Genomic DNA, 21983 nt, shown 5'->3' with positions numbered 1-21983 from the left:
TAAGAGGGCGTCTGAACAAGTGAGCAGAAGGAAGGAAGGGAGTGCAAGAAATTCAAGAGTTGGAGGGTTTAAAAAGCGTCCCAGTGAGGAAAACGATTAGTCCGTTAAAATTTGGGTGGCAGAAATCCAGTTTAAATCTTGGATATAATGAAATGCAAGACATTTATTCTGTGGGAACCAGGAACAAAATATGGCATCTTGTTGGCCCAGTGTGAAGTCTGGATGGTCTAGCACCGGCATGAGAGGAGAGGAAAAGGGAGCGATCCCACATTTATTGAATGCGATCTTAGAGTATCTGCATGTAGGTGCAATGGTTGGATGAGAGTGCAGGTCTTGTGTGATGGTTGGGCACCATAAGAGCTCAGAGAGTGGGGTCTGTGAAAGGGACTGCCCCATTTGGACCCACTGTTCGGTCCAGGAGGTTCTACACCAATCTAATGCACAGGTGAGATGGGCAGCAAGGTGGGGGTGCTATCCCACCAGATATTTTAGATCTATGTACGATGGAATGTTTAATTCTGACTGCCTTATACACCCAAATGAAACAATTGAGTAGGGACTGTAACATTTAAAAGTAGTTTGGCGAAACATGCATCGGGTTTGCCTGAACAAGATAGGAAGGATATTTTGTTTTAGAATATTACACCTGTCCATCCAAGAGAAACCCTGAGTAGACCAGCCTGCCAATTCAGATCAGACCCTAGAGATTAGTGGTTTGAATTTCAAGGAGTTTAGCTTAGAGAGGTCGTTGGGTAACAGGATACCCAAAGTATTTGATGTGGGACGAGGCCCATTTAAATTGGAAATTGCCTTGAATGCTACTTAGGGTATGTCCTGGGATAGGCAGATTAAGAGCCTCTGGACTTCTGAAAACTAACTTGTAGGTTCGAAAGTTCGCCATACATCTTAAATCTGGATAAAAGACTAGGTAACCTTGTAGTGGGATTGGTAAGAAAAAAAAGAAGGTCAGCCACGTAAGCAAATATCTTATAGATGCTATTCCCATTTCCAATACCAGTTATGTTGAGGTTCGCCCCGGATGGTCTACAGAAAGGGCTTCAAAAAAATGTTAAAAATAAGAGAAGACAAGAGAAGAGTTCTCTATTTACGCACAGTTTAGCAAAGGGAGACTAACACAATGCATTAATCCATGAGTGCATGTGAGGGCCGAGGAGAGTCTTTTTCAGGGCGAGGCGAATGAAAGTCTAGTCAACCCTATCAAAGGCTTTTTCAGCATCTATGGAAAGGATAAACGCTGGTGCTCTACCGATTTATGCTCATAAGGTGAGTAGAGACTGTGGAGGTGGCAGCTGTTGGTGGTGGGGGGGATAGAGGGTTGGTTAGATCTAAGTCACATCGTTTTTTTCTTCTAGATTTTTGAAAGATTTGACTAGGCATGTGTAATTTTATAAACGGTGATGCAAATAACACTTAGTAAGATTCACAAGCTCACACATTCAAGAACAAAATTTGTACTAGTAGAATATTTTGTTACATTTCATAAAAAAATACCCTACTGATGTTCTTTCCTTTAAATTTCCTTTTTGACCCTGTGTTTTGTGAGCTGGCATCTAGGCTCTAGTGCACTGTACACAGTTTGCAATGACTGTGCCTGCTCTGTAGCTTCGAACAAAGATGAAAACAAGTTTGGTGTCTGCTCCACATGCTAGTGTGATTCACTGCAATGCTCTCATGCAGTAAAGATTACTAAATGCTAAAACCAGGCAGCCACTGCACAATTTTAACCAAGCCTTTCCCATCACCCTTATGCCATGTGACTACAGACAGCAAATTGTGGAAAGCAGAATGCACATCTAGTGGGATTCTGGATGCTTTCTGTTTTAGTCCTGGTCCAGAGAAAGACTGTAGTTAAACCACCATGCTCCCCAACTGTCCCAGATTTCAACACAATCCTGGCCTCCTGTGTATTCACGCTGTGTCTTGGGAGTCCAGTGCTGGAGCCCTTGCTCCAGCGCCATGAAGACTCTGTGTGTGATCTTCAAAATTCTCTATTTAAGAAATGAGCAAGTAAAACAGACATCAAATAAACAAACTACATTTATGTTAGGAGTTCTTACCAACACTGCTGAGGGATCCACTGCTTTCTGAGTCTGAAGGCATTGTCGTGAGAACACTGTAAGTGGAACCTGTTGGAAAGCATTAAGAATAACGATCAATGATGGATCAGCAAAGTGCAAAGCTATACCTGTCATATCTGAAGACGACCTAGAAAAGATAGAATGATGACAACCTATTAGCTACTTTACTGAAGTTTAAATCAGAGGTGGGAAATTCATTTTCCCAAGGGGCCACATGAGAAACTGGGACCATTGTGGAAGGCTGAACTTAATGCTGCTCAATATTGTTTTTGGACCTGGAAAGGTCCATAATTACATAAACATATAGAAAAAAAATGTTAATTTTATCAGTTGTTAAATTCTTTCACCGTTTGTATTGACATACTGGTATTTGAATTATAGTTAACAGAACAGACAGCGCTTAAACCAATATATTAAATTTAACAGTACAGTATCTTAGAGCTGCAGCCGGTCACATAGTGATTTCACATTGGCAGAGGTATTTATTGATTTCACATACTGTATTTGATCCTAAATGTGGGTGTATAAAATTAGTATATATAAAACAAACACCTGACACTAGGAATAATAATAGGTATACCTGCTAATGAAATGAGTCTCTTTCAGATAGGTGATCAGTAGGTGGCAAAAACAGGTGGCTGAGCCACGGTTTTACCCCCAGCCACCTACTATACATGGAATCCCTCACTGACAACAGGGATGACTCAAGGATGTTAGGATGCCAGTTTCTTAACTGATCACTCATCCCTGCTACCCACAGATTACAATTAGCACAAATCGCACACAGAATCACATAAAAAACACACATAGGTGCAAATTTGATGCATTTCCATTGAGGTTTATGGGACACAAAATCACAGGACCCTTTTCCAATGTTAACAGTGCAACATAGGAAGCAAGGTTATTTCCATTTTCATGCAATTCAGTGTGACCCAAGTTGCAACTGAAATTGTATCAATGTGAGGTCGGGCCTTAACAAATGAAAAACCCCTTAGTCAATCGGATGTTCATAAAGGCTAGTCTAGTTATTTAGCTACAAACCTACTGGAGCACTTAGACTTTCTCTGGCTTTTTTGCTTCAAAAAAAAGTTTCAGTACTGGAGCTAGCATGCATGTAAAAGAACAAGCAGCCATTGAGTTTAACTAGACTATTCAAACAGTTGATTGGCGGAAACCCCAAATGTATATGTTGGGCAACATCGCCAGAATGCAGGACACAGCCCTCACTAGAAGAGTATCTAATAGCATGCCGATACACATATCCTCGACTACCACAGTCAACATCTGCATAGATATCAAATGGATGAGGTTGTACAAAAAGCCATATTGGGGTTTATATTTTTATTATGGCCTAGAAGTTCATGCATGGTTGGGCAAATAGTTTATAAATCATGCAACCTAAAGCAGGCCATACACGTTTCGAATTTCGTACGATTTGTCGTTCGATAAACGCAAGCGCCAGTCGTGCACATCGTCGAGTGTACCATCAATGTGATTCGAAAATCGTACGACAAAACACTTCTTCCTTCTGCAAGTATAGGAAGTGATGCAATGTTGTCTTGACCTTTTAACCACACCTCCACTGGGCACTCCCCCTACAGTTAAAAGTCGGATCGTGTCATTTGCGAACAGAGCAATCATTCGCCACAGCATACGACTATTCTCAGCAATAAAATGCCATTCAAGAGGTATAATAGGAATCAGAAAATGGCAGCAATGGTTATTGCATTGATTGCTTTGGAGGAGGAGAAGAAAAAGAAGAAAAATAGAAGGAAGAGCAGAGTGTGGGCCAAAGACTGGCTCATGCAACGAGAGCAATTTTCACATGTAAACCTGCTAACAAACCTCAGAGAAAATAATCCTGAGGATTACCGTAATTATTTGCGGATGACCCAGCAGTCCTTTGACATGCTATTAGCTCTTGTGCAGCCACATATCACCAAACAGGACACCTGCATGAGAAAATCTATTAGTGCAGAGGAGAGGCTCATGGCAACCCTGCGTTTTTTGGCAACAGGCAGGTCTTATGAAGACCTGAAGTTCACCACTGGAATCTCTGCCCAATCCTTGGGAAGAATCATACCTGAGACGTGTCAGGCCATAGTGAAGGTGCTCCAGCCACAGTATTTAAAGGTAATTATAAAAATTACAACTTAAATTAGTAAGAATATTACTGCAAACATAAGTCAAATTTTGTGAGTACATCAATTTTATTAAAAAAATATGTAACTTCCTGTACACGGTTGTCTGAAAAAGTTGGTATTTTCTTAAATCAATACATACCCATTTCCAAATCATTATTATGAAAATATATAATTCTTAAACAATAACCAATAAAAAAGGAACAAATACACCAAAGAAATGCAATAATATTGAGCAACATATCTAGAATTTTTTTTTACAGATTTGTGTATTGGGGGCCATGAAACCAAGAACCTTGAGGTGGTTCAGGACGCACTGACCAGCTTGGGTTTCCCTGTGATTGAGACATATTTGGGTGCCAATATTGGCCAGATGTTACAGGTGGAGCAGATGTTACAGGTGGAGCAGATGTTACAGGTGGAGGAGATGTACATCCCTGATACCCTATTATATCTGTGTTAGGTGTAAGATTGCCCTTTAGTCCAATGGCAATCATTTTATGCATTAAAGCTTCACAAATGTCTCGTTGCTCCATGGACATTCTCCGTAATTTGTGTGCAACCAGATGACCCACAGCATCACATTCATCATCTTTCTGCTTCATGATAGATGATGCATCCTTCAGCAAACTGGCAGTATCGTAGTCAAGATTTCTCTTCTTTCCTCTTTGAGTTCTCTGAGTTGATGTTCCTGGCTGCTCTGATACTGGGCTTGGTGTATCCTATAGAAACCAAAAAAATTAAGAAGAAAATATGATCACTAATTATCATTAAAACATGTTTTAATTTTTTTCTATCTTGCCAACAGTTTCCTTCTAAATCTGAAGAATGGAAAGAAGTTGCCAAAGAATTCCAGGACATGTGGAATTTCCCCAATTGTGGTGGCGCAATTGATGGGAAACATGTGAGAATTACACCACCAGCACATTCAGGATCCTATTTTTACAACTATAAAGGGTTCTTCAGCATAATTCTAATGGCAATTGTGAATGCCAAATATGAATTTATGTACTTGGATATAGGGAAAAATGGAAGAAACTCGGATGGAGGTGTGATAGAGCGCAGTCCATTTATGCATCGATTAAAAGAAGGAATGTTGCATCTTCCATCTTCCAGTGAGACAGTTGAGGGCCTTAATTTTGTGTTCATTGGGGACGATGCATTTGCCTTACATGAACACCTGTTGAAACCCCATCCCTTGCGCAATTTAACTGCTCCCCAGAAAATCTTTAATTATAGATTGTCTAGGGCGAGAAGGGTGGTAGAAAATGCATTTGGGATCATGGCCAGCAGATTACGCATTTTCCACACCGCCATTAATGTTACAGTTGAAAAAATTGACATAATAGTGGAGTGCTGCTGTATGTTACACAATTATTTAAGAAGCACAACTGTGTCATATATGCCATCAACTGCAGTTGATATTGAAGATCTTACCAGTGGCACAATTGTGCCAGGTGATTGGCGAAATGACAGCAGTGGCATGGTAAATTTAGCTCCTGCAAGGCCTAGGCTACCAACTGCAAATGCACGTCAAAATCGCATTCATTACACAGATTATTTTATGGGTAGTGGTGCAGTTGCATGGCAGGATCGCATATAATCATATGTATTATATTTTGTAAGAAATGACTTGCTCTAAATAAAGACAGCTTAATAAATCATATACAATATATGAGTATTCTTTATTCTAGTTTTTGTTACATTCTACTATGACTGGCCCATGAGGCAGAAGGACCCCTGACCCTATAGTTGTTTCATTGGGCCCTCCAACCCCCCCCCCCCCCCCAAAGAAAAAATATTGTGAATTAAACGAAAATTTGGATATACCTGTGTCTGAGTCTGTGTCTGTGTCTGTGACATTTCCTCTGCTTCTGGGTCAGATATCAAACTGGAGTCTGATGCTGCACTTGGTGGCAGAGTGCAATGGGACTCTCTTGGATCATCTGTGTCAGCAAGAAACATCAGGTCTTTGAAGTACCACAAACGTGGGACATAGACATCATCAGCCCCTGCTCCAGATTTCTTGGATGCTTGTATTTTTTTATACTCCTTTTTAAAAACAGTCCGCAAGTTAGCAATCTTGTGCTTTACATATAGGTCATTTGGATCTTTGCAAACCTCTTTACATAGCTCCTTTAGTTCTTTGATGGCCTCATCACGCTTATATCTATTAGAATAATCCCTGGATTTCACATCCCATAAGCACGAAAATTCTCTGTATTTATCAATGAATTGGGGAAGGAACTCAGTAGATGTGAATGTGAGAGGCATTTTCCTTTAAAAAAAAAAAAAATATATATATATATATATTTTACTAAGTTACCTTGCAAAGCCTTGTTATACATGTGTAAAATATAACACATAATGATTTTGCACATTAATAATGACTAAATAAGAAGAATAAATAATACTTAAGACAATAGAACTAACACGATATGCAAGTTTCATGCAGCCTGTTCATATAATGGATGAGCCATGTGCCATGAATCGTGACTGAGATAAATTTGGACAGGAGTGAGGTCTAATTTTTAGCCTTTTTGAACAGCTCCTATACTGCAAAAGGACTTCTATCAGTAATAAAATAGCATATATTTACATTATAACACAGTATTTCCGTAGAAAAAGTGAAATATGCAATGGAGAGTCAGCATTTTGAACTTACCTCAGGGATGTGTGTTCAGCGTTCTCTGCACGAATAGACTTTCCTACGTCCCGAAAAGTCGCTGCATATTCGTGCAATGCGCACGTGCGTTATATACCATGTACAGGCCCCGCCTCTTCTTTCTTTCGGGGGCTTGTGGGAGAAATCATGGCAGAGGGACAAGACATGGCAGCTTCTCAGAGCGAAAGATCTGGGACAGATGAGGAGCAGGAAATCGTGGAGGTGGAAGAAGGTCACCAGACAACCATTGTGACAAGCCCCAGGAAGAAGAAAGCCACCAACATGTCTTTGGAGGAGATGGTGGACATGGTGAACATTCTTCAAAAGAAGGATTATGACTGTCGGAAGCAAGTCTACCCTAAAAAAAATGTGAGAAAAGATCAAATTCTGGAGAAAGTTCTACGTGTCCTACAGAAAAACCATGGTGTTGAACGCACTAAAGATCAAGTGAGAAAACGCTGGTCTGACTTAAAATCCAGAGAATCCCATCAGCTAAGGAAAATCAAGAAAATTCTTCAAAAAAGTAAGTATAAACTTTTTAACAAGAATGTATGATGTTCTTGGGTTTTTCTGTGTGAGTGTATGTTCTGTATATGCCATGTGACATGTGCATGCAGAGAGTGCATACTACACAGCTTGCATCATTGTGATTTTCTATGCATATCTATAGTGTATTTTTGTCTTCTATACAGAAATAATATGCATAGTGTGATTGCATTTAAATATATGTATAGTATTTGAAGTTAAATACATGTATTTATTAATTTTCAAAGGACATTCTAGAAAGGCCCATGCAGAGGCGGGAAATGAACAGCAGACAAGTGCAGAGTCTGAGATGACGACTGACACAACACTGATATGTCTCACACCAGTTGAAGGCAGTGATTGGAGCAGCATTGCCACCAGTTCAGGTACATAACCAAATGTCACATAAACGTATGCTCATTATAACGTTTAGACTGTGATTTTTATGATTTTTCATGTTTTCTTATAGGCTTTACAATGTCTACTGCTGGCAGTTCTTCATTCACTTCTGCATCTGCAAACCGCATGATTGCTGATTTAATGCAAATCAATTCAGATATTGAGAAAGTTTGCAATAAAATGAAATTGGTTCAAGGCAGGATTTCTGATGTGATAGACCAATTAGCAAAGGTTTAAATACTCTGGAAACAAAAATTTTTTTTTAAGACCATGTTTCGTTATGGCACTTTAAAAATAAAAATGGTTGTTATAAAGTAGGGGCCCATTCACACTGTCCGCATGCACCCACGTACTCCATTCTGCTGAAAGGGGGGTCCACGCCCAAATCCCCTATGAGCAGGTGTCTGACAGCTCTTTCTCTGCTCTTTGTGCAGAGACAGAGCTGTCAGAACCCCACCGTTCTCTTTTGGGGACCACCAGTCCATTTTCATCATATCCATCCGATCCGCCTGACAGATGTAAATGATAATTTCCATCCGTCAGGCTTTGATCGGGTCGGATAGCAGCGGATGTCAGTGGACATGTTTCCACTGACATTCGCTGCCCTATGGGGATGCATGGAACATTCCAATGAGTTCCGCCTGACAACATGACAGGCGAATCTCATTGGATTGTGTGAAAGGGCCCTTGCTCTGACTTGCACTTTATTAAAAATAAAATTGCACTATGTGACTGTTTATGTACTTTTGTACTGTTAAATTTTGGCTGTATGTACATATTTACTAACTATATTCATGTACATATGTACAAGCTTTTAAGATCCTAAATAGGGAAATGTTTGTGTGCTGGACATGCGCAACTACGGTTTTTGTTTATTGTTCATCAATAAATTGATGGTTATTTTGAAATTGGTTTCAAGTGTCTTTATTTCATGCATTATGTGATATCAACTGTATACACAGCTATTGATCTTTATGGTAGTATAGACAATGACATTCTCATCAAAATAATCTACTGTTAAAATGACAATTAGGATAACCATATGTTATTAATGACAAACAATATTGGAACATATACATCCTGCAGAAAGAAAACTTGCTGTACCATTTATTCTGCAGCTGTACAACAATGCAGTGGGTCCGTTTATTGAAAAAAGGTGTTAAAAGTCATTTTGCAATACACATACTTTTGTGTTTACACTTTTCATGCACACATATTGGCCTCTTAGCAGAGTTTGCTTGAACATATAATATTTGATGTATTGCGGTTTTTCGGCTGAACAGTCGTCCGTGTTGATATTCTTTTTATTTACCTTCCGGGTCATTCTTTTCGGAAACATGCGCAGTTGTGTGTTGTTCTGTGGAATCGAACGACTAAACCACTAATGATACGAAAATTGGACAAATTTCGCGGAAAAACCCAACATGTTGGATATGTGAATTTTTGCTGTCGTACGAAAAACGCATAGTTTACATACCACACTAACGATACGAAAATCGTTCGATAACACTGGCATTTACGATTTTCGGACGATATTCGTATCGTCTATGGCCTGCTTAAGTCTAAGTTCAGGCAGGCTGCCTTAAATGGAGGTGTAGCAAAACAGTACAGCCTTTTTTTTTTTTTTTTTTTTTTTAAAATCACACCACACACCTCCAGTTCAGAGCTATCAAACCCTAAATAAAGCCTCAAAATCAACAATAAAATGGAACAATTATGTAATAGAGGACAATATCAGAGTTCAGAGCAACAGAAGTTCTTCTGGCAACCACATAGCTTCCATCCAGTTTCTTTCCAAAACAAAAAGAATGGGATGGTTAAGTATAGCCCCTGTCTAGAACCAAATACTACATTGACTTTAAAAGGGTAACTCCACTTTTGTGGGGGGAAAAAAATAGCAAATAAAGAAAAAAAACAATATAGCGTATACAATTGCAACACAAATCATATTGTAATTGATGGTTCTTAAAAAATGACCTTTTTTTCAATCTGCAGCTGTTTTTTTCTGAAAATGCAATGCAATATGGCCACCTGGAGCTGTTCTGTACACGGAATGTGTACTGACCACACCCCAGAAACATAAAACATAATCTCCTGCTTGTGTGATTGGCTCACCAATTTTCCCAGAAGTCTGCCTAAGATACAAGTCCGACTTCTGGCAGCCCCTGCAACAAAAATGTCATTCTTGGTGAGATACTCCCAATAGGAGCACATCTAAAGGGATGCAAACCCAGCAGCTTTCCTCAGAGCTCTGCAGCTGCCACAGCTGACAGGTAATTATGAAACCACTCCTATTAGACCCATTTAGCACAGAGGAACAAACAGGAATTTCTTTAGAACAAAAAGGTAAAAATCTGCACTTCAAAAATCTTGCCCTCCCAAATCCTTGGCTGTACTACATGGCTTCTCAGCTGCCGCATCTGGTGGGCGGGCTAGCTGATGCACCGTTAAAAACTCAGCACTATGTGTTATGCTTCAGTATAGTGAAGCAGAGGGTCTGGAGGAGCAGTTGTTTGCTAAGCCGAATAAACCGCTCCCTACACATCGAATCATTAAAACAAAATAGTATAAAACCAAGCAATTACAAAAAGGTGACTGGCTATACTAAATACATTCCAATATGGAATAACCATACTTACTCTGAGCTCCTCAAACTACCATGCGCGGCCAGGTGGCGAGCCTTGGGGGTGACATATCCATCACCTCTTTACTGATGGTAAACTTATCTTTTACACAACTGCAGACCAGATTTAATATCCCTCTGAGTATGAAATTCTACTTTCTATTATTTGCAATTGCAACACGCTGTGAAGGCCCAAAATTCACTGAAGAATATTAAGCTTTCACCTACGCCAATATTCTCACTAATGCAACAGACAGTTACAACAAAGGGGTTTATATCTAGTTGTTACGCCACCCTTTTGGGGGCATATCTGGAGAGATTTCCCAATAATGCGTGTGACAAATGGGAAAAGGACGTAGGAGAAATTACGGGGGGGATCAATGGGAGGAGGTGTTGGAGGCGGTTAGGTTATGCTCCTTAACTGCTTCCAAAGAGTATCCCAACTATATGTCCTTCTCAGAGTTCATTATACTCCACTCAAACTTCACTCTATGGGTATACGTCCTGATGCATCGTGTTGTAAATGTGTGGGGGGGGGGGGGGGGGGAGAGACTGGCAACCTGATCCACCTGATGTGTAGATACCCTAAGTTACACCAATATTGGTCTACTGCTATAACCACGGTTATGAAAACCTTAGATATTTCGGTCTCGTTAGATCCCAAACAGTGTATACTGGGTATACTTGACACGATTACTCAGGACAGTTGTCTGAGAGAAGCGGTGTTAGGAGCCTTATTTCAGGCATGTAGACTCTTACTAGTACATTGGATCTAACCTGAACCACCTACACACAAAATGTGGCTTGAAGAAATGGGCAATACAATGAGACTTGAAAAGTTTATTTATCAGCACAGGGGTTCCCCCTTCAAATTTGAAAAAAATATGGCGTAACTGGCTTGCTACCCCGGGTTTGGCACCTACAGATTTGGTAATGGAAAGGTTACTACGGTAGAATTTAACTGGTTTGAAAGTGTGGACAATCAGAGCACTATAAGTATTATTTGTTTGAATATTGGTTGATTTTGCAACCTACTGTTGTGTTTGTACCGTTTTGTATGCACCTGAAATCCTGCAATGACTGTTGGCATCTCAAACTTGTTCTTGATTAAAAAAAAAAAAGTAGGAATCTGCAACAAAAAGTTTATTAAAATCCTTGCAATGTACATAGATCACCCAGAGGGGAATGTTTTTTCGCAAACAAAAGCGGAGTTACGCTTTAAACAGCCCTACCTATGAGGGAGGAAGGGTTACAGTATAAGCAAAAAAAATGTGTTCTGTCAGAATAGCGAACCCATCAGATTAGGTAACGGAAGTGACGTTTTGTCAGCTGCACATGCATTCCACTGCTACCAGGTTTGCTAATCTGACAGAACACCTACAGTAAGGCCTCTTGCACACGATACTCCTGTTTGGGCATCTTACGGCTTAAAAATGCTCAGTACAGCTTTTTGAGCTAAAATACTTGTTGAGCTAAAATACAGCCCATTAATTGTAATGTGCCTATGCACACAGGCGCTTAAACAAGCGCTGTGTATTCTTCAGTAAGAACAAAATAGAAAAATCTGCATTTTTGGTCAGTGATTTAAGCCTCAATACTCGCGAATACTCGCAAAAACTCGCAAATACATACAAGAAAAAAGGTCTGGAAAAAAGTAGATGCTCAAACAGGAGTATCGTGTGCAAGAGGCCTAAGAAGGTAGCAGCGGACATCTTACTCCACCCAGCTACGTTTTTAATTTCAGAGTAATTTTAGCAATAAAGTGAGCGTATATAAAAAATATTGGTGTAATGATATCTGATGCTGGTGTGATGTTGAATTTTGAAAGCTTAAAAGGTTTAGCGCTGAGCAGTGGGGGGTGTACCAACATGGTGGCCTCCGCCACCTTCCTACTGCTACAGTGGGGGGGGGTGTACCAACATGGTGGCCTCCGCCACCTTCCTACTGCTACAGTGGGGGGGTGTACCAACATGGTGGCCTCTGCCAACTTCCTACTGCTAGTGTCTAGCTTGTTTCAAAATGTAACATCAAAACAGCATCACAGACGTCAATATACTATATTTATATATGCTCACTTTATTGCTAAAATTACTTTGAAATTAAAGACATAGCTGGGTATAGTAAGATGTCCGCTGCCGCCTTCTGACTGCAGGTGTTCGGTCAGATTAGCAAACCTAGCAGTGGTGAAACGCATGCAGGGCTTCTGTTACCTAATCTGACGGGTTCGTTATTCTGACAGAAAACCGGCTGTCATAAGGATAGGACGACTGAGATGGCAATAAAAGCTTCGTCATACGCTTTGGCTTAATTCCTTTTGTATTTCATAGACTGGGGTAATTTTTAGGTCATTGCACAGACCTTGTTGCGTAATGTCAGCAATTTGAGGTCAACGATTTATGCTGAACATATGTTCAGTATCTTTCCAATGATTGTAACATACAAATTATTAAAAGTGCAGCTAGTATTAGATTTACTTATGCAAAGTATGCAAACAAAATGATGGTCAAAGTGGATTATGTGCCTTCCTTCTTTATAGAGAAATTCTCTAACCCTAGTTCCTCTAAACCAGCAAATTCTGTGAATGAGGCACAACTCAAAAAAGGCAAAGTGCAGTCTTTGCCAAGTTTAGGCAAATGGACATCTCCTTGATTCTGCTTCAGGGCCAGTTCACACCACATGCAGCCCAGTGCGTTTTTTTTTTCTGCATTTAAAATGCATGAATAGTAGGTTATATGTTTTCAATGGCATAGTTCACCCCAGTGCGTTCCTGTAAAAAAAAAAAAAAAAAAAGTAGAACATGCAGCGTTTTTTCTGTACTGAACTGTACTAAAACGTGGTAAAAAGCATCAAAAAAAGCACCGGAACGCACATAAAAGCACCAAAAACCCACTGAAACACACATCCTTATTTAAAGGTGAAAAAAAAAGAAGGGGAAAAAATGCACTGAAACGCTTTAAAAAACGCTGTCCCTGCGGGGAGAACACAGTTATTATTGTTAGCGGCTACAAAAGACGCTAGCAATAATCACATCCAAAATCTGACAGGTTGGTTATACCCAAGCTGATCAAATCAATCAGCTTTGTATATTCAGAGATGTATAGTAACTAAGTAGAACTACTTCACTACTGTACTTAAGTACCGAAAGGCGGTATCTGTACTTTCCTAGAGTAGAATTTTCTCCTACTTCCACTTTTACTTCGCTACATTTTTTCAATGATTTCAATACTTCTACTCCGATATTTTTTTTTTTTTTGTGCTGCATAGTTACTCGTTACAATTATAAAAATTACCACTGCCAGAACAGTAGATGGCAGGTTTCATGAAGTTCAAAACATGTGTATTATCAGCGCATACGAAAATAAAAGCTACTGTATGTATAAATAAAAGCTGCATTTGAAATAATAAAACACAATATGATGTTCAAACTTTTGACTTTTTTATTTAATAACTACATAACACAGTACTTGTACTTTTACTTTCAGTACTTGAGTAGCAAAATTTAAAAAAAACTACTTGCAATACTTAAGTACAAAAAATTTTAATACTTTAGTACTTCTACTCAAGTCACTTTTTGATTGAGCACTTCCACTTCTACTCAAGTCACTTTTTGATTGAGCACTTCCACTTCTACTCAAGTATGGGTTTTGAGTACTTTATACAACTCTGGGTATATTCAGCTTGCCCATTCATGGTTCGAAGTTGGGCCAGCCATTGCTGAAACGGCCGTGATTCAAACGGTCTATGGCCGGCTTTAGTCTGTTTTTATTTAAATGAACATCAGTCTCACAAGGCTTGAATGCAGTTTATGTTTTGACATTGGTTGCTTGCAATCTGTAAAGCAACAATCTGGCTAAAAATGTACGCTCTCACTTCTCAGTATAAAGTCGTTAATGTGAAACACACATTTAACATCACACCTACTTTCATGCAGTGAAAATTAACCAGTTTGTGCTTCATGTGTGACTAAGGTTTTCAATGCAGTAGCATGATGAAGACACTGGACAGCTTTTTTTAAATATGACACTGAAACAATTTACAGTGACAAAATTAAACTCCAGGCAAACCGCTAAATACATTGAAGAAATACTCTACATACAAGATGGAGGGTTTAACTGCCCAAGGACTTGCATTTTCAGCCCTGCCAAACAGCACAGCTAGGTGGATGACACCATTTACAGTTAAAGCCCAGCTACTGGCACAATCATTTCACTAACTGTATTTAAATGTGACATAACCTTGGATGTTCAGTAATTACATACAGGCTTCCTTTAAACTGCTGTAAAAAGTTAAGTTTAGTAAACTTTTTTCCAAAAAGTACAGCTCTTGCGGGCTCCACTTAGGCCTAGGCAGAGAAAATAAACCAGCATTGGGGTCCATAGGACCTGTAGTACTCCTGTCGGAATAGGTTGAACGTACAGAAGGAGCTATACCATTCTGAAAATTGAATTAACACTTTTACATCAGTTTGAGAAAGGTTGGATGAAACTACTTTCACCCAAGGCTCACCAATAAAGCCATTTAGTAAAATTATTATAACTGGAGTTAGGGTTCAACGGATAGAGTGATCGACTATTTCCAACTTCAGCCTGACTGGGCAATGAAAGAGCAGTACTGATGGGGTTATGTCTCTCCTCGGTCTCTGCTTACCCCTCCTAAGGCCCGTACACACGATCCGAAAATCGTACGAAAAATACCGCTTTCAAATTAATCATATGAGAATCGGATCGTTAGTACACAGCTTCCGAGAGCCGATCACGAAAAAGCCGATATTATCTGATTGGGCAAGCATGAAAATTGTTCTTACGACGCCGGATTGGACGATTTTTGTTTAATCAGTACAGTTGTCAGTCGAAAATACAATACAAATACACTACAAACACATGATATCACTTCCGATTCTTTATTCTGGCATACGAAAATTTTCGTAACTTTAGTAAACTCTTCATTTTTGATGCGTCGTCCGAATTTCGTATTGTGTGTACGGGACTTTATGCAGCACACCTTCCACCCAGCCCCAAGTTTCACTTTATCTGGTATTGCGGGGGGTTGGGGGATACCATGTCAAATTCAAATTCATACACTTGAATTAGTTTATTACAAAATAACGTTTTGTTAAGAAATACAGCCCTGCATTTAACTAGGTCTCATCTATGCCTGGAGTTCAGGACCTCCTATAATTTTTCCCAGGGATTCTGAAATTTGCTTTGAGCGATTTCAGTTTTCCAATTGTGCGTTCCTCAAAAGGTGTACTTTTGGATACAAACAATCTAGTTTTATGGAAATACACGACTATTACATTGCCTCATTAATTTTATGCACTGTTAAACCTATTGCTATCAACTATAAGCTTTTTTTACTAGAATGGATTAAAACAAAAAAAAAAAAAAAATGCTGCTTTACCTAATAATAAACTAAGATAAGTTTTCCCTATAAACCGATAACGTTTGGAACAAGTGTCTGAATACCATATAACTTGCAAATGCAGATAAAGATAAGTGTAAGTTTTTTTAGTATAGTTCCCTTTTCGCAGCCAATGTAGTAAAATTTGAAAATTAGAAGACACGGCATAGACATGACTATGGCAGCGTAGGAATGTTTACTCTCTGACTAAAAAGTGTCAATCCGCCCAAATATTTTTGGGGACTGGTGGAATCTTGTAGGCTTTTTATTCTAGGGACTCCCATGAGAGCTTGTGTCTCTCTTCCTATATACACACACATAACTTGCTTAAAAAAATCAATATCCTCATTTTTTCGACTGAATACTTCCTAAATTGCAACTAAAAGTTGGTAGCAGTTCAGGAGTGCACAATAATAACCCGTAAATGGCAACAAGATGTAAAGTGAACCTGTGCGCTCAGGAGTACGAAAAAAAACGATCACACAGATATCTCAATGCTGCTAATATACAAAGGTAAATATGGGATAAGAAATCTCATATAAATGTTTAAATGAATACCATAATATAAAATTTCAGTAGCGCAAAGATGATGGTGCCTAATGACCACCCTTGTGTACTTAATCCCGGCAAAGAAAAAAAACACTGATGCACTTATCAATCAAACTTTAAAATATTAAACAGTCCATCTTAAAATCCTTAATGAAAAGTCCATAAGACCATAAACGCATGAACTTGGAGCTTTATCCGGGAAAGGCAGTACTTGTGCGCTCAGAGGGACACCCTCACACTCCACCACCAATGTGTCAGGAATATTGCAGATAGATGGGAGACTCACCAGATAAATATGCCTCCCACTCTCATGGATCAGGCAAATGAGCGTGTCACCAATCATATATTCCTTCCAGTATGGTTCAGCCCCTCTCCAGTGGTACCGGTCTCAGTTTACAGTGCTTTGTGCATCACATATAGAGATGGGGACTTCCCAACAGACCATATAATCATCAGCTGTCTCTCACAGAAGGTTTACATCCACACTTTTTAGCCTTTGTAATGTGAAACTGTAGCAAACACAAGCAGTTCAGTAGTAGTGATGGGCCAAACACCCCCTGTTCGGTTCACACCAGAACATCTCAAACAGGGAAAAACATGCACACTCTATTAAAGTCTATGTGATACGAACATGAAAAATAAAAAGTCCTCGGTTTCAAGGCTTATATGCAAGTTATTGCCATAAAAAAAAGTGTATGGTGACCCGGGTAATGCCCTGGGGCACATGTATCAATACAAAAAACAATTTTTAAAACAATCGTTTTTACAGGAGCAGTGATTTTAATGATTCTTAAATCGAAACAATAAAAATTAAAAATTCCATTAAATATTGTGCCGTGTAGGGCACGCCGCCGACACAAAAAAAATTTAAATAAAACACAACGCTTCGCCTCTGACGTGTCCCGCCGTATGCCATTCTTAAGCTTTGACAGCTCTTTTATAGGCAAGGGGTGGGGCTACCCAGTTACGTCATCCGGTGGCACCACCCCTTTTAACGTCATGTGACATCAGAAGGGGTCGGTGCCATGGTGGTGATGTGACCAGGTGGCCCGGTACCTTGCCTATAAAAGAGCGGTTAAAGCTGAAGAGGCAAAGCGTTTTTGACATTTTTTCTATTTTTTTGGTCGGCAGACATTGTGATTGATGATGGATTTACATTGAGGGGCACTATTTATTTATTTATTTTTTAATAAAAGGCTATGTCAAAAACTGTGTTCTGTGGTTTTTCCTTTTTTTACAATATTTTGATGAATGGGTAGGGGTACAATGTACCCAATACCCATTCACATGGGGGGGGGATCTTGGAGCCGCCTTGTTAAAGGGGGCTTCCAGATCCTGATTAGCCACCCAAAACGCAGACCCCCACAATCACAGCCCAGGGTTGTTGGGAAAAGGACCTTGTCCCCATCAAATTGGGCCCAAGGTGCTTTGGGGGGCACCCCAAAGCACCCTTCCCATGTTGAGGGCAAGTGGCCTGGTATGGTTCAGAGGGGGGGGGGGGTCGCTTGCTCCTCATATGGTTCCCCTTAACCACTAAATAAGGGGCACTTTCACCCCCTTCCTGCATAGACCAATTTTCAGCTTTCAGTGCTCATTGGTGTCTATGGGAAATCTTGGTCTGCTTGGCATGGCACTGCTTATGCACTATAAGTGACAGGGACACAAAACTTGGGGAGGATCGAGAGGGGACCCAGGACTACAACATATTTATACATTTTAAAAGTGGGGTATGCCTGTACACTACACTGACTGCACTAAACTAACTCAACACACTATACACTAACTACCTGCCTAATCTCTATTATATCACACTATACACGGCTGCCATGTCAGCAGTCGCCTTATATAGTGTGGGGCGTGAACTTCGCCCCTGAGCTATGATTGGCTAAAGGCACCCTGCCTTTATCCAATCATGGCTCTGACAGGACATTGTGCTGCAAATGGCCAAACCATACATGTCCGGTGCATGCTTTGGCCAATCACCAGCACTTAATGCACTGCAATCGTGCAGTGCATTATGGGGCGCTCATCAGTGGGCAAACTTCCTGCCGAGCGCCCCATTTGTTTGTGTGTTTGGCGTACCTGGACCCCACTTTCATCAGACCTCGCTGCGGCGAGGTACGTCAGAAGTTTGGCCCCCTCCTCTGCTTCCAGGCCAGTAACCGAGCGCAGCGCGCTTAGCACATGCACAGTAGGGACCCAGCCGTGAAGCCTCACCTGGAAACATCGCCTGGGGTGCAGACATTGCTGGATTCCAGGACAGGTAAGTGTCCAAATTTTAAAAGTCAGCAGCTACAGTATGTGTAGCTGCTGACTTTAAATTTTTTGAACGGGGAGGCCGGAACACCGCTTTAATGCATTAAGGTGAAAAACCTATGCTGCAGCTCCCCCCAGACCCCGCCCCTCTTTTTCTTACTCAAGCCTGATATGATGACATGCATGAGCACACTAGTGCACAAAGCAAGGTTCAAAAAGACATGGATGAGCGAATTTGGGGTGGAGGAACTTGACTAGCCTGCACAGAGTCCTGACCTTAACCCGATAGATTACCTCTGAGACGAAAAAGAGTGGCAACTGTGAGCCAGGCCTTCTCCATGCCTGACCTCAAACATTCCCATAGACACACTCCTAAACCTTGTGGATAGCCTTCCCAGAAGAGTTGAAGCTGTTAAAGCTGCAAAGGGTGGGCCAACTCAATATTGAGAATATTTAAGGCCGCTCCTGTAGACGTCATTTGACGAAACCGGTAGGGCGGAGTCTTCGACGTCAATACGTCATTTCCGCCATTCGGAGCCAGAGCCGTGGAACGCGGAAGCTTCCCGGCACACACCACCACTGATCGCGGACAGCCTGCATCTTCCCCGTGAGTTACTACATTTTTTCTGCTCTTGTTTTGAGATACGGCACCAAGGGGTTCTCTTCTCTGTGTTTCTTTTTTGAGGCACCACGCGGCACATCAGGAATCCAGAGGAGGAAATAACCCCTAAACAGTATCCATCCAGCAGAAAAACCTCACCAGGTTGTATACAGGGTGCGACACCTAGCGGTCACGCAGGTATCTGCAGCCCAAAGTCCTTTTGCTCACAATCATTTGCAATTGAATGTTTCATTTTCACATTTCTGCTCACTGCAGCACAGAACTTTTGAGGTTTTTTTATTGTGCACAACCACTTTATGATTGGTTCTCTAGATTGGACACACATCACACATGGTATGTCTAATGAAAAATAAAAAACCACTGCCCTATTTCAGTTTTGTGTCTTTTGTTTTGCACTAGCACTAATGCACTTTATTATCGCACCTTTTAAAAGGCACAGGGTATGTGTGTTTCTTCACTATAGTCTCTGAAAACTATGAGTCACATGTGCACTTTATAAATTATATCTATTTATTTAATATCAAGCACTTTCAACATTTTTTACGTTATTTATTCACCAAGTGTATATTTAACACGGTAGCGCCGTTCTCAACCCCACTAGCACATATTTCACTCTTTAACCCTTTTGGGTTTGGTTGTTGGCAGCTTACACCGTACCTACACTCACTGTATATTCCATAGCGCTGGTCACCTTAGCTTCAATTACAACTCAATATTGAACCCTACGTACAGTCTGGGATGCCATTAAAAGTTCATGTGCATGCAAAGGCAGGTGTTCCAATACTTTTGGTAATATATAGTGTATTTCTGACCAAAGTGTTCATTATCATACCAGTTGCTTGTTAATTCGTCCCAGACTTTTTTTTTTTTTCTGTAATCTGTTTTTATTGTTCAATAAGTAGAAAAGGTTTACAGACTCCCAGGGAAAGCTACCCATGTGCAGAGGAGCCCACTTGTTCAAAAAACAACATCCGGGTTAACCGTCAATGCAACTGTTGGCTCAGGTGTCAATCCAAAACACTTCTGTGATCAATATAGGTCACACTTTTCATAAGCCATAAGGTATTAAATGAAAGCAAAAGCAAGAGGGATACAGGATGGGATTAAGGTAAATTCAAACCGTAGGGGCTACAGAGAAGTGAGGGTGTTAGGGGCTCGTAATGACCACAGTAGGAGGGAGCCCTCAGCCAATGAGACCAAACAGCTTGAAATTTTTTCTTCCTATCCTTATTCTCAAAGTCCATTGGTACAGCGGAATTTAATTGACGATTTGTTTCCATAAAAGAATGGAAGGGTGGCTGCCTTTTCCCAGTGGAGAGTTATAGACTTCCTAGCATAGTAGAGTGGTATCCCCAATAGCATTGTCTTGGCCATTATTGGAGCCATGGTCTCCATCATTCCCAGCAGGCACAACTTGGAGTTTAGGGTAAGTGAGGAGGAAGCGACTGTTGATGACATCAACCACCTCAGCCCAGCACTGGCTATTTTAAATCCAGAAGGCGTAGAAAAAAGCCCCATCAGGCTGTTGAAATCTCCAACAGGGGGCAGAGAAGGATTTAGCTTAGAGAGCCTGTGAGGAGTAGGGCTGAACGATAGTCGATATGATATCGACTATCGTTCTGCGCGCGTGGGCGATATTCATATCGCCGAAGACGCGATATTTACCATTAGGCAGGGAGAAATCGGGGGGGAGGAGGACTCGCAGTGCTGGCAGCCGTCCCACGCGTTCAGCGGTGAGCAGCGCGCCGTAAGCAGCTGCACAGCTAACCAATCACGCGTGCCTGCACATCTGATTGGTTCCCTGTGCCGCTACCACGTGATTGGTTCGCTTTGCTGCGCTCACCGCTCGGTCAAGAGAACTAGCTCCAGGGCGGCAGAGGGAACGTGTGGGACAGATGTCACGTCGGGCTGTATTTTTCTACCTCCTACCACAACTGTAAGTCCTCACTCTTTCTATTTCATCCAGTTTGAAAAGATGGGTCTGGTTGCTCTCTTGATTGAATGTTTCCACCAAGTGTTCAGCTTTTATTTTTAGGCATTAAACAAAGAGAAATATCGCGATGTTCTTTTTTCCCCAATATCGTGCAGCCCTAGTGAGGAGTGAAAAAAAACTCTATGTAAAATTATAAACTGGAGTAATCTGTCCCTGGTAGAGACCAGCTGTTGGTATGAAAATCCCAGACATCGGACCAGTCCTCATCATCCATGTCTGGTACATCTCTTATCCACTTATCCAGGAGGCAGAAGAGATTGGAAAGGGTGTCAAAAAGGAGGTGATGATACTATGTGGAGGCTTCTGGAGTTAGTCACTGCACAATACGTTTTCCCCCTGACTATTTTAATAATGTTTCCATCAAAAATGTTCATGAGCTTTTTTCCCATGTTTGTTAGTCCCTGTAGTAAGGTTGCAGACCCAGACTTCCACAAGTTAATTAGTGGGGTTTGCTGCATTTTTTTCCTAAATTTCTTTATTATGCATGAATGTCTTTTATCTGAAACATTTTTCATGGAAAAATTATTAAAACAGTTTTGTCTTTATACCCTGAATGTCTGGCTCTTGTTTCAAGTATTTGTGACCAGTTTAACCACTTAAGCCCCGGAAGATTTTACCCCCATTCCGACCAGGGGGTATTTTGCGATTCGGCACTGCGTGACTTTAACGGACAATTGCGCGGTCGTGCGACGCTGTACCTAAACGAATTTG

At 40.7% G+C, this 21983-nt stretch overlaps 2 protein-coding genes across 7 annotated transcripts in view; one reads left to right on the top strand and one right to left on the bottom strand.

Moving 5' to 3' along the window:
* The window catches only part of DLG5 (discs large MAGUK scaffold protein 5), a 235608-nt gene that overhangs the window by 159953 nt on the left and 53672 nt on the right, over window positions 1-21983 (bottom strand). For 5 of the 6 annotated variants that reach the window (XM_082268205.1, XM_082268207.1, XM_082268208.1 and 2 more), the window contains exon 2: window positions 2079-2147. The exons of the other annotated variant lie outside the window; for it this stretch is intronic. In XM_082268205.1, the coding sequence (XP_082124331.1) occupies window positions 2079-2147 (69 nt within the window). The remainder of the gene's footprint in view (window positions 1-2078; window positions 2148-21983) is intronic. 6 annotated transcript variants of the gene reach the window in all.
* Window positions 3903-5843, top strand: LOC309563329 (uncharacterized protein; the record flags this gene model as incomplete). The annotated part of the gene is made up of 2 exons (XM_082267725.1): window positions 3903-4232; window positions 5049-5843. 2 exons carry the CDS (start codon window positions 3903-3905, stop codon window positions 5841-5843), a joined length of 1125 nt encoding a protein of 374 aa, XP_082123851.1.

The sequence above is a fragment of the Pelophylax lessonae genome (assembly GCF_965119305.1).
Source record: "Pelophylax lessonae genome assembly, chromosome: 9".
NCBI classification, from domain to species: Eukaryota; Metazoa; Chordata; class Amphibia; order Anura; family Ranidae; genus Pelophylax; species Pelophylax lessonae.
The sequence above is the reverse complement of the archived record's forward strand: the minus strand, read 5'-3'. Positions and strand labels throughout refer to the sequence as shown.